Source organism: Nannobrachium achirus (genome assembly GCF_963921795.1).
Source record: "Nannobrachium achirus genome assembly, chromosome: 9".
In the NCBI taxonomy this organism is placed as follows: domain Eukaryota; kingdom Metazoa; phylum Chordata; class Actinopteri; order Myctophiformes; family Myctophidae; genus Nannobrachium; species Nannobrachium achirus.
In genome coordinates, this window is record NC_137818.1 from 14,189,655 (window position 1) to 14,203,167 (window position 13,513).

General features: G+C 41.1%; 1 protein-coding gene across 2 annotated transcripts in view; it reads right to left on the reverse strand.

Moving 5' to 3' along the window:
- Positions 1 to 2,988: 2,988 nt before the first annotated feature.
- Positions 2,989 to 13,513, reverse strand: part of znf512b (zinc finger protein 512B) — a 123,958-nt gene continuing 113,433 nt past the window's right edge. For both annotated transcript variants that reach the window (XM_080734242.1, XM_080734241.1), the window contains 4 exons: positions 12,225 to 12,326; positions 11,694 to 11,756; positions 10,817 to 10,915; positions 2,989 to 7,194 (listed from right to left, as the gene is read on the reverse strand). In XM_080734242.1, the coding sequence (XP_080590368.1) occupies positions 6,694 to 7,194; positions 10,817 to 10,915; positions 11,694 to 11,756; positions 12,225 to 12,326 (765 nt within the window). In that variant the 3' untranslated portion in view covers positions 2,989 to 6,693. The remainder of the gene's footprint in view (positions 7,195 to 10,816; positions 10,916 to 11,693; positions 11,757 to 12,224; positions 12,327 to 13,513) is intronic.

A 13,513-nucleotide genomic window follows, 5' to 3' on the forward strand; every position in this document is an offset into this window, starting at 1 on the left:
ATATGATGCAAAATGCATTATCATTCACGCTGAAATACTAAAATATCTCAAAACACAGATTGAACACAGAAAATAACTCAGGATTGTGTTGATCTTGTCCCAAACAACAATAAAATAAGATCTGGTTGTCCCAGAGGTGAACTGGGCCTTTAATATGAGCATCAAAGCAATATTTGAAATACTTTTTATTTGCATATGCATTCCATAGGGCTAGAAGACTACACAATAACCTCATCAACCTGCGACGGGAGTTGTCCCTATTGAGTGAAAGATGAACTGTTTCTGAAACTAATACAACATTTAAGGTGTGTTACATTTTTTATATTAGTTATATAGATCAATTATAATGTATTTAGGCAGTGTTTCTCAAAGTGGATTCCAATGACTCTGTGGGTGCCTTTAGGAGGGTCTAAATTGACTCTTACAAGTCTGTAACTCTGACAGTGTACAAATGGAACCAAATCCATTTGGTTCCATTTGTACACTGTCAGTGTTAAGGGAAGACCTTGGAATTTAAAAGTGAGAAACACTGTATTAAGGCATATAAGGCTTATTCGCCGGGGATCCTCTAAAACAATGTTTGCAGTTCTATCGTCACACTGCGGGATGTGCGTGCGTTTTCCCCACATCGCACGTAGGAAGACGGATAATAAAGGGAGTGATAAAAAATAGAAAATACTCACTGGTTAAAAAAGCAGTGCTAAAACTATCAAATCGCAACACCAAAAGCTTCGTTAGGGTAAACAACATGATCAAAACGGTGGTCGTTAAAATCGATGAGAACGAGAAACAAAGCGACTATGACGAGTTGATTCTGTGCCACGGGTATTAAGAACACTCGACCATTTAAAGTGTTATTCTAACCAAGTCATCCCTCATCATCATTAAAAAGGTGCTAACGCGCTTTATACACACACACACACACAAACATACACAGTCACTACACAGTAAAATCCTGCATGTACATGTAACCAAATGGATTATGTTCGGGTCGGTAACTCAAGGGTTCCTAAACTTTGCAGGCCGTGACCCCCCAAAATTATGATATTTGAACTGGGGACCCCTCCCCCACCCTACCCTGACAAGCTCTTGGAATTGTAAGAGTTGAGGCATTACATTTAGTTTGACTCGGTTCCACAGCTAAACATTGCGAAAATAGCCGAACTGCCAGCTCACAACGGCTTGTAGATCGGCTATTTTCACAACGTTTGCCTGTTTCTTACGTAATATTAGAGAATTTGGCCAATTTGGTATTAAAAAGGTCTTAAAAAAGTCCTTAAATTATAACTTCAGAAATGTGCAGATACCCTGTACACACACTTATACTGTGCATTGGTTTGTTGAGAAAACAATGTTGCACATTAAGCTCATCATCTGGGGACCCCCTGTCGGGACCCCCGGCCCTAAGAGCCCATTTGTAAACTGGTCAAGTTAAAGGAGTAGTTCACCCCAAAATGATTTTTCTTCTATTGATTAGTCACGCCATGGAGACTTGAGTTCAATAATATTTTCTTGTATTTGTCGCATTCCTAAGATAAAGAATGGAATATAGTAAATGTACCTCCATTGATTCCAGATGGAGACCCATTTGGGTCCCCATCCAATCAATGGGCGTACATTTATTGTAATCCAATTTAACACTCAGGATTTCACTGTGTAGGCCAGTGGTTCTCAACCTTTTCAAGGCGCGACCCCCCCAAAATAATCACATGTGAATTGGGAATGGGGATCCCCCACCCTGACAAGCACTTGGAATTGTAGGAGTTGAGGCATTGCATTTTCGGTTTCACAGATAAATATTGTGAAAATAGCTTTGTGTTGCGTTGTGAGCTTATATGTCGTCTATTTTCAAAATGTTTGCCTCTTTCTTATACTTTGACAATTTGGCCAATGTTTGACCAGTCTCTATAGTATAGTTTTGATGAAGTAATGGACTTTTTCTTTTCTTTCTTTGGGCTGTTAAAAAGGTCAAAGTCCCCCTGGGGGTCCCGACCAACAGGTTGAGAACCACTGGGTGTAGGCCAAGGTCTGAACAACTCTGTGTGAAAGGGTCAGACAACCAACCAGACAGTCAGTGCTTCTCTTAACATCTTACGTATCAGTCAAACCTGGACAAGAAGGGGACAAAAAACGTCTCCCCCACCCCTGCTGCTAGAAACCGTCACGTGCATAATCATCTCTCCCAACCCGAATTCCACTCCAAAAAGTTGATTGAGAAATGGGGAGGAATTCTGTTCAAATTGTCACTTGTTTAAAACAAAAACTGTGTAGTTTAGGGACGATGCACACTCGCTGAGACACACCCGTGTTGAATCTCACACTTTAAATTCTTTCCTGCAAAGCACTCTTTAGTTTTTGACATCAGCGGATTTGATTTTAAAACGATGGCATTGACAATTATTATTTTGTTGGTGCAAAAAAGTCAGACGACTTTGCCAGTTAGGAGCTGATGATGGCAGCAGGGCGAGAGCTAGTGGACGGACTGAGGGATGCCACCTCTCTTCAGCAGTCTTTAAGGTAGAGTGGCGAGGAATTAAAGCACCCTTTAAAGAAAAACACTTGAACGCTTGCATCTCTACTCCAGGGGGCGCTCACAACGCCTCGGAAAGCTCACAATGCGTCGCTTTCAGACACGTTGTGAGCTAGAGGAGATTTGGTGTAGAGGGAAGTACTAGCAGACCTCGTACAGAGCCCTGTGGTACCCTGCCACCTGGTCAATTAAATATACAGGGTTTAAAGGTAGGGTAACTGATTTCATTTAATTCAAATAATAACAAAATGCGTCTATGTTCTGATAGTACTAGTATTTGGTCCATATTTGGACTTCAGCCTCATCTCCTGTGAGGAGAAAAAAGCAGCTTCGGTTTTGGTGGAGGAGACAGGTTTTCCTCCAATCAGGATAGAGTGGGGCCTTCCTCCAATCATGGTCGAGTGGGGGCGGGCCTTATGCGCACCAAGGCCCGCCCCCACTTGATCATGATTGGAGGAAGGGCCCCTGCATGTCGCTTACATGAAAACTGAAACTGAAACTTAAATGAAATCACGCACCCTACCTTTAAGTGGTTATAAGTATCACTTGGTCGACAAATTGATACTTTTGCTCGACAAAAGTGGCACAAATTCAACGGAAGGGAGTGTTGAGTGACACCGTTTACAGTTGAAAATACATACTTTTCTTGTCGAGTGAATCATTTGACAGTACATCATCTTTGAAATGGTTATACGACGAAGTATACATTTGCCTTTTTTTAAGAATATCCTCTCATCAACAAACTTTTGATACACTCCCAAAGCTATCTGATTGCTCTCCGGGTAATAACACACAAGAGAATATAAAATAGATCTATGATCTTTTCATTTTTCAGCAAGCAAAGTCATTATTATTCATCATTATGGATATACACACTAAAATATAAATCAAATATTCATGGTTCTTTCATTTGCTCAAATCATTTCATATAACTTTGTGGATTCAAGTATCTACTTTTTTAAAGGTCGTTAAAGTGAAAATATTATTATTCTCTGATTGCACACATTAGGGATTTCATACATGAAAGAATCTTGTAAAATTGGACTATTTTAATTTCTTCACTATCTAGTGACTGAGCAGTCTTGTTTTCAACAGGACCAGATATGGCTTTCGTGTCATGAGTTAGAAATTGTGTTGCTCCTGCTGAATCAAATATATGGTAACTACACTGTAAAATCTATTTGTACATTTACAGTACATCTCTGAGAGTGTACAGATGTCATTTGTACACGGTCAAGAGTTAAATGAAAGCTGCATTCCATATGTTTTAATGTGTGAATAAAGCATTACTTTAACCAATGTGTTGCTACAACGGCAGAGCATGTCAATACAATATATAACCAACACAACTGTGGTGATTGTGTTTGGTCTCCCTGCTCTTCGACTGAGCAATTCAGATCCCGTGGTTGGGTATAGGGGGGCCACTACTGGTCGACAGGAGGTACTGCATGAAGCTCAAAGCGTAATGTCTCCCGTTGACATTAAGTGCAGCAGTAGCGGTTCTGACGCTCGCGAGGGAGACTTGAGTTCGAATCCCACATAGGAAATAAATCTTTTCGGATTACAGCTTTACAAGATTTTACTGTGTAGTTCAGGGGTCTTCAACGTTTTCAGGCCAAGGACCCCTTAGTCGAGAGAGAGATGAAGCAGGGACCCCCACAAGCCATAGATACCATATAGTGTCATCGTTTGATGGCACAATCATCAGTGTATTTTGGATTCATGTCAGTTTGTGTTTTCAGATATTTAACCACTTGAACCGTCAATACTTAACAAACTTGACCTTTCACTCTGTATTTAGTCTGCTCTTTCTCTCCTCTACACCAAACCTCTTTGCCGAAAATAGCCGATCTACAAGCTCACAACACCTCGCAGCTCGAGGCATTATGAGCGTGTAGATCTGCTATTTTTGGCTAAAGTTCTCAGAATATGGACGCTAGGGTTCAAGTGGTTAGTATAAAAAATTTAAAAAGAAATCTATCACACAAAAATTTGGAGGCCCCCCTGTAGTAACTCTGAGGAACCCCTAGGGGTCCCAGAACACCTGTTGAAGACCCCTGGTGTAGTTAAAGAGCTTTATCGTGCTGCTCGTTATCCATCTAACGACAATTGTAGTGTTCGTCTAGTTTCATCTTTAGGATTGGTACATAATCCGTGCTTTTCTACGTCTCATATCGGCGAGGCTCGGTAAGGGTTAAAATACTCCTGGAGTGCAAAAATACAAGAGGGCAGCCGGAAGGAGGGGTTAGGGGTTAAAGTGCAAAGGTAAATAGCTTTTTAGAGACCCAGGAGTCAAACATTAAGCATGACGACCACTCCTACTGAATATTCATTTTGCAAAGACTTTCTCGTTTCGTAAAAACGCCGTCGTCCGCAGACTTTCTACAAAAGACGACGACGGCTTAATTCGTTCCTTTTCCTCAACTCTTTGATTCTAGCGAAAGCCTCGCTCAAGGTCCTTGAGGCCTCACTTTTAGTGCTGAATCTACACCCTCTGTCGCAACGCCGGCGGTCGCTCGCCTAAAAAAAGTAAAGATCTTCAAGCCTAACGAACGATGCGCCGTGCAATGGAGTCTAAAATCAAGCTTCTTTTTTTTAAGATGGTAGCATCTCATTTGATTGTGCCGCAATGGTGCAACAAGCTCTCTTCCAACACGCCTCCCCACCTTCTGTCAAGCATTTAGCAAATCCTATTTCTTGGACAGAATACTTCAAGTTCTATTAGATCTATTAAAACAATGTCACATTTAGTATTTACTGTGGCTGAACGAAACGATATCACAAACCTATTATTATTATTATTAGCTTACTGGCTTGATCTCAAACCCTTCCTCTTGTTTCATTTACTTCTAGATATTCTGCTTAAGTTGTTCTATTATATATTATATTAGAACTGTGGCCTTTTTGTTAATTCATTACGTTTGTCAAATCGGACCGATTTCGAACTGTAATAATTAATCACGTGTTGTCGACATAAAAAGGCGTTGAAATTAAATTTCAAAATGAAAACAAAAAAAGTATTTGATATCAAACCACACGGAAAACGCAGAGCGGAAAACATGATTAACAACTGATTAATGTGTTAGCTTACAAGACATTCAGTTGTAAAAAAAACAAAATTAAAGCATAAAAACTAAAAGGAGGGATAAGAAGAAAATCGACAAACGTAGATCGATACAACATTGCACACTGTTAGCTTCGCACAGCACATAATTCAGATTGCTTATGATCCAATTTCACACGTTGGCCTTGAAAAGTGATAGATGGCATCATTGCTTCGAGTATATAGATATATAGATATAGATATCGTTTATGTACATAGTACAGTATATCCGTGAGATAGAAACCAAAATGTGAAAACACTATTATCAATAAAAGGACCTCACCATGCTAATAGAATATCCTTTTAAAAAAAAGACCTCTCAAACAACACAAACATGAACCTATAGTACTGACCTGTAGAGAACCACACTCGATTTAGTTTAGAATACTACGTGAGATTAGAAAACGCTATCCTTATATTTATATATATATAATAAAAAAAAAGAATAACAAAACTGGCATCCCTATTTGCAGTTGTAGGCAAAAATAGCTGATCTAGAAGCTCACAACGCGTCACATTGTGACACGTCGTGTTCTTGTAGATCGTCTATTATCGAAACGTTCAAATATTATTATTATTATATATATTCTTTTCAAATAGGGCTTAAGTGGTTCACCTCTGTTTAGTACATGAAGTACATGAAACTGAAATGTTGTGCCATTAAAAAATGCTGAAATTAAATGGAATGAAGGGGGAGGGGGAGAAAATAAAGAAAATAAAAACACTAGCGTTACACGTGTACGTGGTTACTGTATATATATACCAATATATACCAGCAGACACATTTAAACTGCGGGGCCTTTTTAAAAACCACAGTTTTTAAGCGTGGACTAAAGAGTTTTGTACTTTTTGCAAGGTTTTCTGAACGACGCGTTCTTCTCTTGTGCCGAACGTCCTTCGTGGTGGGGGTGGGTGCCGGTGCATTATTATTAGTAAAACATCGTTTTAAAACACATCCTAGGCGAAAAAACGTGAATAGATAGCATCCACTGTCGGGGGCTGTTGTTGGGGGTTAGGGTGGGGGTCAAAGAAAGAAGAAGGTGAAAGCAGAGAGGCTCTATTATTCCGGGGGTGGCAGCAGGGCGGCCCTCTTGGGTTTGCCCCGTCTGGGGACCACGTGGGGCCCAGGCTGTCTGTTTAGGACCGGGCTGCTGTCTGTGGGGCTGATGGGGTTCTGGTGGGGGCATGGGTGGTGGAGGTGGTGGTGGGGGGCCTGGGTGGTGCTGAGGGTGTGCAGTGGGGAGGAGGCGGAGGAGGAGGAGGTGGTGGAGGGAGGAGTAGTGGAGTTTTGGGCGGTGCCGCCGGGAGTCTTTGCCGGAGCCAGGGCAGGGGCCGAGAGCGGATCGGCCGCCAGGGGGCGCTCTTTGGGCTTCCTGCCTCTCTTCTTGCCTGTGGTGGTGGTGGTGGTGGTGGTTGTGGTTGTGGTGGTGGCTCCGTTGCGCACCTCGGCTCGGATACCGCCGCCGCCACTGCTGCCGCTGCCGCCGTCGCTCTCGGCCGGCACTTTGCTCTTGCTGCTGGAGGAGACGGTGTGGGTGGGGGCCGCCGCTCGGAACCAGTTCTGCGGGGGGATGGATGGAGACACACACACAATTATTTTTAATAATGAAAAATGGAAAAATGGAATACAATAAAAAGAATATTAAAGATAATTGAAAAAAGTTATTGAAAAAACACGGCCTGCTCACGTATTAGGATGGTATTATGAGTCACCAGAAAAAAAATGATGTGTGTTTTTAATGAATCTATCATGGTTAAAATGGAGTTTGAAGTTAAAATGGGTGTGTATGGGGAAAGGTCCTGGAGGAGAAGGGCCTGGTAACATGTACGTCAAATATCTAAATACTGAATCAAGCTAATTAAAAACTGTTCAGGGTGTTCATAAAAGCCTGATTAGAAAGTTTTTTTTGAAAGTGGAATATCCCTTTAAGACCTGAGGCCTATTCTAAAAATGTCTTCTAAATCTTAATGGTTTCCAGAGAAACGTACAGTATGTTTCTACTGTATATCAGTGGTTCTCCCATTTTTTCAGGTCAAGGACCCCCTAGAAATATATATTTGTCCACGGACCCCATCTCAAAATATGTTGTTCCAGGGACCCAGAGAAAGAAAGATTTGTTACAAATGTTCGCTTTAAAAAAAATATATATATGTACAGTATCAGTGATGTCATTACGTGCGCGTCCCGCGTCTCTGACGCATTCACGTTGCCTAGAGACGCATTCACGTCAGTGTTCTGGGGTCCCACGGACGCATCACCTCCATTGGAAAATAACTTGGAATAAAAAAAGAAACTGAAAAAGTATCCAATTAAAATATAACTTACAAATGTAAACGTTTGCTGACGGCGTCACGTGTATTTTCCGACAGCATTAAATTCATGATATTGTATTTATTATGTTAGTGTATACTGAGTGAGTCTGCTCACTGCTCAGACAGCGACCCCGCCTCCTCTCCCCCTGTCCTCTTCATCCTCTTCATTCAATAACAACTGGATGCACGCGCTATAGTTAGTTTATAGATGTGGTGGACATTGGACAACGTGTTGAAGCCACACAGGTCTTCATTGCGTCTTTACAACAATAGCGATGATTAACGCCGTGGTGAACATGGTCAAATAACCTTTATTGGCTCAACTACAACACGGAGGAAGCAAGCTAGCCTAGCATGTATGCTATCTGAGACAGTATGTATGTAGCCTAGGCTGCCTAACTGTTTGATTGATTATAGCGTTTTCGTGGCGGCGCCGTCCCTGTGGTGGTCCGCCGGGGCCGCGGACCACCGCGGCCGCCTGTGCCTTGCCCTCCCGCATCCATAGAGGGGCGGCACGTCCCTCTATGATCAACCGTTCAAAACAAAAGTAGCCGATCTACAAGCAATCCCAATCTACTGTTTTTGACCCAGTCCACTGGTTCTCTGTACAGCAGAGCAAACACAAGCACGGCAGATAGCATTTCCCCCATTCCATAGAAGCAGTAACAGTACAAACAGGATACATCTCACTGAGAAGATCCATATATTATCGATGTATATAAAATAACAGGTGGCTGTTGATTATGAAGACTCGGTAAAAGCTTCTATCTGCGCCCCCAAGTGGTCAACATCCGATATTACCGGTGAACATAACCATAATAACCAATTCAATGCACTTTGTCCAAAATGACATGACGTGTTGAATTTTTGTGGGACCCATAAAATATCCCTGGGACGCATCCGAAAGACACTCCTTGGGTCCCGGGACTCATTACATTAAAAACCTATTAACATCACTGCAGTATATATTATATTCAAAGATTTGCACAAATGTTCATGATTTTTCAAAAATAGCAGATCCATAGGAAGAATGCGTACTAGTGTACTACAGCAGTTAATTCATTTGGAGAATTCTTTAGTTGAATTAGCTGTTACTTACGCATCGATGTCTCGTTTAGGGGAAACGACAAGCAACTATTTGAAGATTTTATGATCGCTGATTAAGTGGTTTTCATTTTGACGTAAGGAGTGTTTTCACTCCCCTCGGTAATGTGTGGGAAAAACCCAGCCTCGGTCAGACCTGGCCACAAGTGTTGTTGTTTCCCCATCTTCACTTCACTTCCCCTCCCCTCTCTCTCTCTCTCTCTCTCTCGCTCCCCACAATTCCTGCTGTAATTGGAAGAAAAACTCTCTCTCTCACTCCGTTAATCACTTCCCCGTGCTTCAGCGTTTAACCCTTTACCCCAGGGATCTTCAACATTTTCAGACCAAGGACCCCTTAGTTGAGGGAGAGATGAAGCAGGGACAACCACAACCTTCTCAGAGATCCCATATAAATTAGTTTGACAGCACGATCATCAGTGTTTTTCATGTCAATGTGTGTTTTCAGATATTTAACCTCTTGAACCATCAATACTTCTTTGCCGAAAATAGACGATCTGCGAGGCGTTATGAGCTTGTACTTGTAGATCTGCTATTTTTGGCTAAAGTTCTCAGAATATGGGCGCTAGGGTTCAAGTGGTTAATATGAAAAAGGCGAGAAAAAAAAGGACTCTGAGGACCCCCTTGGGGTCCCGGACCCCCTGTTGAAGACCCTTGCTCTACAGTCTTCATTTACGCTGCAGTGTGGCTGTCTGGCTGGAAGAAAAGCGACTCTGCAACTGGTCACGCTTGGCTGTTTTCTAAGCTTTTCCGTAAGCTGAATGCTGCTGCGTCAGTGACCAAGCGCCAAGCGTGCAGCGTGCAGCGTCGTGCTGATGTATGTTCGTAGAAAGGCTGGGCGATATTAGGAAAACCTTCGATATTCGATCACTTTAGTTTTGGAAACCTGGTTTACACCCGACAGAGATGACTTCCTTTTCATCAATGATTGAATGAATGCCCTACTTTGTCAAACAATAGAATAAATATTGATCCAATGACAAAGCTTAACTAAAATAATAACAACTTCAGATCCACTGGATGTAACACCGGTTCTTAAAAGTAAGTACGTTTTGGACATAAAAAATGTCTTCAACCAGCAGCGACATTAAGAGTAACTATACCGAAGGCTCTCTTTGTGATTCAGAACATAAGGTTCAAGGGTTCAAGGTTGTACTTCATTGTTATGTCTTTGTGTACAGGTACATAAGAGTAAAACGTATTTGTGTTCGGCTTCTTTCAGACAATGCAGTGGTATATATAAAATAACAGCAAAACAACAAAAAACAACACATCTAAAGAAAAAATAATAAGTAATAATAAGTAATAATGACATATAAAAGAGAGTGCAAAAGGCAAAAGAGCAAAGAGAATGAAAACGCATCCTCAGTAAATGTAAATGTGCATAAAGTTTGGTATATTGTATACACCAATGGCATTATTTTCCTAGTAGCTAATGTACTTTAACGTTTTTGTAAACAACTTCACAGTGTGTTCTATGTGCAACAGGTTGGTATATTTTTAAACACTTCACAGTATATATATGTATGTACAGTAGGTGCAATTTCAGCCTCACAGTATCAATGTGTGTACTGTACTGTAGGTGAGGCTCGAGCATAATAGTGCAGGGAAGGGACAGTTTGTTCATGTGCCTGATTGTTTGTGTAATATATACGCTGGCCTCAAGGGAGACAGGCTGTGGTTGTACACGCTGCTTAGGTGTCTGTGAGGCTTGGGGTGAAACAAACAGACGTGTAGCTACAAGAGGAGGACAGCGTCAGTCAGCTCACCTGTGAGTGAGTCTTGCTGATGTGATATTTGACGCCGCTCTCCGAGCTGAACTCCTTCTGACAGATCAGACACGTGTACTTCCCCAGCTCGCCTCCTCCCTGCACAATGGATGATATGCACGCACGCACGCACGTACGCACGCACACAAGCACACACGCACACACACACCCACCCACAAATTACAAATTTGGCATTCATCAGACGTAATCTAGAACGACTTAAGACGTAAAAACAATATAATACAGTCAAATGCATAGAGACAGTAATCTAGGATCATAGGTAAACCAAGAACCACCATCTGTCTAAACAATATAATATTAAAAAAATATATAAATATTATGTATAAAATGTACATTGAAACTACAGATCCTTCTCAAAGAAATGTAATATTGTGTAAAAGTAAAATTTCTTGAAACTTTCATATATTTCTTGAAACTTTCATATATTCTAGATACATAGGACATTCATTGAATTATTCCAAACCTTTTTTTTGTTCAAATTTTGAATTTTTATGGCATACAACTCATGAATATCAAAAGTCCATATTTCAAAATATTACAATATTACACAAGACCACTCAAAACAAGGATTTATAATAGAGAAATGTCAACCTTCTGAAGTCAGAGTTGCTTTAAGTCCAGTGCGAAGTTTCTGAAGTCAGCTATGATTTGGGGTGCTATGGCATCTGCAATGCTTTTTCACACAATATTCACATTTTTCAAGAAGGATCTGTATTCAAACTATAGGATGCCAGGTCGACAAATGACCTTGCACACGCACACGCACACACGCACACGCGCACACACACACACACACACACACACACACACACACACACACACACACACACACACACACACACACACACACACACACCTGGCTGCAGTTGGCTAGGTGGGCCTTGAGTCCGGACACACTGGAGTAGACAGCTTCACAGTTCTGGAGAAAAGCAGGGGAAGAGAACAAAGAGGACTGAGCCAGTAAACAGGTGGTCCATGATGACACCGTAAACATACACGTACCTTTGTCCATCAAAACTAACCGACATAGTGGGGAAAAAAGCCATAAATGATATATTGACCGTAAACACGTCGACTGCCAGGTATTACTTAATTATTTAATTACTCCGCCTCTGCCTGCGGTTTTTCAGTGTTGAAAATAAAAATCGTTTATGTGATCATCCATTCTTTAGTTAGGGTCCGTAGAAAAAAAGTTTGTTTTGACCAAAAAAACACATCTGGGAAAAGAATCCGAGATAAATGTTTTTTTATTTTATTCTGATAACACGGAGCCGGGCGGAGCAGCAGGACATTTAGGGATGATGTAATTTCCAGTTGTATTCTGGGATTTGTAGTCCTGGGATCACTCGCGGGTGCACATTAAGAGCGTAAATGCTTTGGTTCTTACACTGTTGGTGCAGCAGATGAATCCCTTCTCCTTCACTTCATTCTTCCACGTCTCCAGCAGCTCCGGGCTGAAGTTAGGAAGGCCGGGCCGAGTGTAGTTTAGCTGGACAAAACAAGGAACCAGCTGTTAATCAATATGCCTTGTCTGAGAAAGACTGGGTTTAACTACCATGTGTTTTTTTTGTTTTTTTTACATATTTTTACGCAAGAAGCAGACTTGCACTTACACGGGAACTGTGCTTATTCTATGTTGTATTGTACACACATTTACTAATTATAATCTTCCTTACACTTTACAGTAGCAGACAGTCTTAATCCAGAGTTATTTACAGTAAGCAAGGTAAACACAAGGTAATATATCAAAATGCATAGAAATAGAAATCTAGGATCATTTGCGACTGAAGGTAAACCAAGGCAATAACTCATTATCTGTCTAAACCGTATAATAATCCCAAAGCAAATGTGATCTGTACACTGAAACAAACTACAGGAGTAGTTAACAAATGAACCTGGCACCTGCCTACATAGCATGCTATCTAAATTACATTTGAACCTTTGCTTAAGCCTGCATAAGATGGTCAAAGCTATAGGGCAAGCCTCCGTTGAAGGCACATGAAGCCATATAGATATAGAGGTAGGTGTATATCGATATATAAATATACACCCAGTATACATAGTTGCAGACTAGGGATAGGACGATAAACGATATTATCGTTTATCGCAATAAAATTTAATTTAGAAATAATCCTCCGTCATGCACTGGGATCAATTCACCTTTTTTTGCCGCGCTGCATATCCTGTACCGTTTAGACCCTATATTGGTAAAACGTACTTATAATATACGTACTTGAGACAGTCTTTTTATCACTCTCTGTCTCTACCAAATCTCCAAAAAATAGACGATCTACAAGCTCACAACGCGTCGCAACGTGAACTTGTAGATCTGCTATTTTTTTTGGCAAATGTTCCGCCCCGGGATAATGATATACCGTAAATCGCGATTCCTTTGGTCACAATAATCGTTATATGAAATGTTCATAATGTCCCCTCATGCCTAGTGCAGACTAAGTGGAAGTAGGAGTAGGAGAGACACAGTCACCCTCATTGAGTCATTTATCAATAGAGTGTGAAAAACAGTGTATTTTTCTCCCCAAATAGACACACCTGGCGTACATTTGATCTCAGCGTTGATAAATGCGCAGGCTGAAATTTAAATAATAATTCATTTTGTATATAAGCTTGCAGCCTTCATGAGTGACATCACACCAGTAATTGTCACGAATGGAATAT